The 5,594-nt window shown below is 28.5% G+C and overlaps 1 protein-coding gene across 1 annotated transcript; it reads right to left on the bottom strand.

Moving 5' to 3' along the window:
• Window positions 1-249: 249 nt before the first annotated feature.
• On the bottom strand, window positions 250-4,374 carry LOC101513006 (rop guanine nucleotide exchange factor 7-like). Its single transcript, XM_004490871.4, has 7 exons — window positions 3,768-4,374; window positions 2,996-3,121; window positions 2,677-2,831; window positions 2,458-2,532; window positions 2,079-2,369; window positions 1,474-1,830; window positions 250-977 (listed from the first exon to the last, which is right to left on the bottom strand). The coding sequence occupies exons 1-7, from the start codon at window positions 4,048-4,050 to the stop codon at window positions 486-488; spliced, it is 1,779 nt and encodes a 592-aa protein (XP_004490928.1). The 5' UTR covers window positions 4,051-4,374; the 3' UTR covers window positions 250-485.
• Between the last annotated feature and the right edge of the window lie 1,220 nt (window positions 4,375-5,594).

The following is a 5,594-nucleotide window of genomic DNA, read 5'->3' on the forward strand; positions in this document are numbered from 1 at the left end:
ATTGCGCAAAAATAAGATAACTAAACATGAGAATAAAAATATCTGAGACCGATTTATAGCTTACAACAATAGAAGTGTATATAAAGGCTAAAGAGTGTTTGATTTGTTTAAGGTTAATTTTATACTCTTTCAAAAAGTCATAAATCTCTTGTATATAATAGTCATAGAGTATTTATTTGAACTCAGATTTAATTACTATTATCTTTGAGAATATTATATTTTTGGTTGATGGTATATGCTACAATAATGTGGAATAAAATAAAATGGAATAATTGAGCTCACAAATCATTGAGCTCATTCTCAAATCTCAATACAATCTTCTACTCATACAAATTGATCCTATGAATTGAACCCTTTTCTACTATTTTTTCCTTCTTTTTTTTTTCATTGGATTCAACTCAATAAACAACATATACTAATAAATGATACAATATTAAAATGTGCAAAAAAGCCTTAAACAATGTTACATAAAATCTCTTCACTCATCATTTTGTCTTGCTTTTCATAACACATGATTCTTTCTGACTCCCTTGTTCTGTTATATTGCAACTTATGTTTGAACCATTCACCTCATGAGCTAAGTTGCTAAATACCTTTGCTCCTTTCATTTCTCCACCAAGATAATTTGACAACACTCTTTTAACACCGAAGCCGCGACGTTGCGGTTTAATGATGTGGTTATTGTTGTTGTTGATCATGAAAGGTGTTCTCTCTCTCTTTGCAGGACTAATTAATGGCACAGGTGAACAACTTGGTGTGCCAAATGTTGTTTTGTTTTGAGTGTCTGAGACAGACACTAGTAGTTGTTGTGAAACCTTTTTCTGTGAAACCATATTAACCATTGGAGCTAATGGAAACCTGTCTGAATGTTTGGTCAAGTCATCAACATATAGTAAATCATCTATACGAGCTACTATGTTAAATGCCATACTCTCCAAAACTCTTGAATAGCTTTCAAGTATTGATTTTCCAACATCCTGTGAAATGTTTGAAATGAAATATGTCAATTTAAAGGTGTAACTTGTAAGAGTCTGTTTAGATAAATAACTTAATTAAGCTTTCATTGCATAAAATTTTATCAGGGTCTGTTTTAATTGACTTATTTAAATCTATCTAGTAACCTAAACGTTTGAGAGGCTGTTCGGGATAGTGTATGCATACAGCTTATTTCAGTTAATTTCCATTTGATCTTCAGAATAGTTTATGAAAATAGCTTCCTTTCGTCCTGCTTCGAATAAGTTATAACTATAAGCCGATAAAAATAAGCTTATGACATGTTCAGAAGCTGTTTTCATAAACTATCTCAAACAAATTCAGAAGTGCTCATGCCACTAGATAAATTCAAATAAATCAATTCAAATTGTTTCTAAATAGTTACTAAAATCTAATTTTCAGTCTATAATTTCTATGATATTTCAACTTTTCCTAGTAGTTTAAGATGGTGATTAAAAAAAAGAAAGAGAAATATGTAACCTTGTTGCATTGGATCTTGCTGGTATCCAATGTAGTTTGACTCAACCCGGGGAAACGCTGCTTCAATGAAAGTAGAATACTTTCAGCTCTCTCTGCAAACAATTCTCTCTTATCTCCATCAACCATAAAGTCCTTAACAATCTCCCAAGATGACTTTGTAGTTGAACGGCTAGGATAAAGTGGCGGTCTAGAATGAGATCTTCGGCGCCATACGTAAATTGCGGCTTCGACACGGTTAGCAATCTCTAGTGCAACATGTTCATTGGAAAGGTCTATGCAATCAAGCAAGCATTCCTGAGAGAATTGGTCTGATGTGATGTATCGATAAATGAAATCGCCTAAGCAAGTTCTTCCATTCTGAAAGTTCAAACAATGTATTAGCTACAACGCCATAACGTTCTATCATGAATCTTGTCTAATGACATATTATATAAAGTCTTTTCCTTATGTGAAATTCAAATTAATGTCACATTAGTATACATAATGTAACATCAATAAACTTGTAGTATCAATAATGTAACAGTTATTTTTATACACTTTTGAGCATTTGTTTCAATGATATAAAGATAATCAACATATAGTTATGAGGGAAATCATTATCAAACCTTAGGAAGGGATTCCAAATAGGACTCAGGAACTTCCATTTCAGCTAAAGCAATGCTGTTAATAGACATGGCTGCTTTAAGTATTTGGCTTGCACATTCTCTTGTGTGATTCAACTTCTTTCTTGAGTTCTCGCCGAGACCCGAAGGAGGGACACGAGGTACAGGGAGCCACCATTTCTCCTCTTGCCGTTGATTTCTCTTGTGAAAAGAGGCTGATCCATCTGCATCTGGTGCAACAATTCCTTGGTCAACATACCAAAACTCCATATCTGTGCAACTATCTAAAATTTCCTGTAAAAAAAGGGTAATGTGTATCAAAAACTCAGATTAATTTCTTTAACTACTAGCATGCAATGGAAGAATAGAATACAATGCTTACAAGAAGCATGTTGTCGAGTTTACGCAGAGCTGGAAGATTGATAAAAATATCTGATCTTGGTCTGCAAGTCATTACCTGCAAAATGCACCATATCAGAAAAACATCATAAATCTAATTTCCATACTAAATATATGAAAGCAGATTCATTAAGTAATTATACATAGTAGAGAGTTAGTCCTAGTCATTAAAGTCACAAATGAAGACTCAATCCAATTATACCTCTAGCTTACTACCATCTGGAAATGTTTGCCAAGAAGGCATTAACTCAACAATGTGATCACCAACACAAAGAAGCCAATCCATTTCTCTTTGCCACATTTCTTTCTTCTCACAAGGTACAGGTTCTAGTCTCCACAATTGCCCAAATACAGTACCTACATGTTCCAATAAATCCCATTTCAACAAATTGTTACAACAATATTAAAATTCAAACCACAACAAAACATTTCAAGCATTTTTCAATACATAACAAAGAAGCATAACATTTTCTCTAATACAGCATAAACCTTAATATCACTGTGTTACAAAGAAAGCTTACCACACAAATTAGTAATAGCATTTGAGATAGCCAAAGCAGTGCTGACTCCTTTTCCAGACCCTGACATGTCTTCACCAAGCAGTAATTTTGCAAACCTTTCCTTCATCATATCTACTCCTCCTGATCCTACAATTTTTTAACCAAATAAATATTAATAAACCATTGATTTTCTAGCATAAAAAATTCAAAACCAGCTGAATATTCAATTATTTCCCAAGGTGTAGCAAACCATTGATTTTAAAGTTAGGAAACAACAATGTCACATTGACACCGATCATAAAAATAGCTTAATTGTAATTTTAATTTTCCTATTTTTTTTTTATTAATTTGTGAAATTAGTCGTTCTATTTTAAAAATTGATAATTTTGGTCTCTCGTTTTAATTTTTAAACTAAAACATTTCGGTTTAAAATATTTTTGAGAAAAATAGTTGTTGAAAATATTTTTTAACTATATGTTATTAATTAAACTTTACAAATGAATGATTTCATAAGTTGAAACTGAAATTTCATAGATATTAATTATTGAAGATAGTTGGTATGGTATATTAATTACTTTTTTTAATTAAAAAATGTTAACACATGATTAAAATTGTTGAATTTTAAAATTAAGAGATCAATTTTGATAATCAATAAAAATAGAAAAATCAAAACTGTAATTAAACATTTAAAAATTAAAAGAAATTGAATTTAACTACAAATGTGACTGTGTGTGAAGTGCTATATAGATAAAATTGTAAACAGAACATAAAAGGAAGAAATTTAAGAACTTACTAGAAATTTTAGAACTGATACTAGTAATTTTTTTATCATCTACATGAGAAACAGGTTCATTTTCTTTTTCATCTGAGTTGCTGCATTTGGAAACAGTAGCTTTCCGAATAGATGAAGACCTTTTCATATTTTTTTCTTGTTCAGTCAAATCTGAGGAGCACGACCCACTACTAGAACTAATAAACAACTTGTTCTTAACTCCTTTAGTAGCAGAACAAGGAGAAGAACAAGACCCATATTTTTTCCTTTGAAAATTTTCACCTTTGTTGCATAAAGCCTCCATCTTGAACAAAAAAGTTATGATTTTTGAACCAAAATGCAAAAGGGGTAGTTGTAAAACACACTATAGTATACTATTCAATTTAATCTCTTTCAACATGTCCCAGCAGTGTAGTAAGTTTTATTTATAGATGAGTTTGAAAATTAGAAGGAAGAAGAATCATGTGAAGTGAGTTATATAGATGGGTGAATAAGAATATTGAATATTGAATATTGAAGAGACCGTTGAGGTTGCTACGGATAGAACATGATGAAAAAAGAGGAGGTAATGAACAACATTGTGGCTTTTTTCAGAAAAGTTTTGTGATAGTTAGTTCAAATCCGAATTAGTTGTGTCGAATGTCACGTGATATAGCAACGTCTCTTTGGCTCTCTCTGTATACCCCAAAAGTTACGTTCAAAATAATAATAAATAATCGTAATTCATTTTTTTTTTTTTTATTTAAACAACGCTGTAAGAAGAGACAAGATCCAAAAGTTAACTTGAGTTAAAAACAACGCCTAAAGTTACTAATTTTTTTTATATAAAAAATTATAGTGTAGAAGTATCAATGGGTAGAAAAATAAGACTTCGGTGGAAATTAAGACTATGTTTAGTAAGACTAAAATCGGTTTGTTAATGATTATTTATAAGTTTATAGTTTATAATATTTTTTATATGTTAAATTAAGTAGTTTATAATTTATGGTTTTTTAATATTTTAATTAAAATTCTTTTTTATTTTGTATAATTAAATAAATAAACTAGTTAAATAAAAAAAATATATGTAACTAATTTTTAATTGTTTATTTTAGTTTAAAATAGATAAATAAATAAAAATATATCATATCGATAAATTTGAAATTAATAGAAAAATAAATTTTAAATTATTATTTTTAAACTATTTTAAGTATTAATTGATAAAACTTGTTTTTAATTAAAAACATTATTTTGTGTTATTTTATATTTTAAACTAATTGAACCGTTAATTTTATTAAACATTCAATTAACTTAACAGTTAGCAGTTATAAATTAGAAACTAATTTTACTAAATAAAGTCAACTACCACTTATCATTTATAGCTTTATATTTTTTATAGATAGAGACATTCAATATTAAACGTAGATATTTATTGCAGTAGAAATTCAAACTAGATTCACCATATAAAAATTTAATTTATTCCGTTATATTTATTAGTATCATTTATAGTATTTTAATAAATATATTAATTAAAATAGAAGGGAGTAAACACAACTTGGGAAGGAAATAGATATATAACACTAACCAAATGTTAATCATTTCCAACCTAAGTCTATGTCAAACCAATTTAACTATTCACTCACTTCAACTATTATATTAATTTAATAAATAGTTTTATATTCTTAAATTTCTAAAAATATTTTTTTTGGAATAATTTTATAAATTACTGTTATAAACTTTAAAAGATATAATAGTAAATTTTGTCTTAAGTCTCCATATTAACATCTCACCTTAAATTATATTTAATTAAAAAAGAAAATGGTGTGATTATAATTTTATATATCTTTAAAAAAAATTACATTACTTGTT

Source organism: Cicer arietinum, chromosome 2, assembly GCF_000331145.2.
Source record: "Cicer arietinum cultivar CDC Frontier isolate Library 1 chromosome 2, Cicar.CDCFrontier_v2.0, whole genome shotgun sequence".
Taxonomy (NCBI): Eukaryota; Viridiplantae; Streptophyta; class Magnoliopsida; order Fabales; family Fabaceae; genus Cicer; species Cicer arietinum.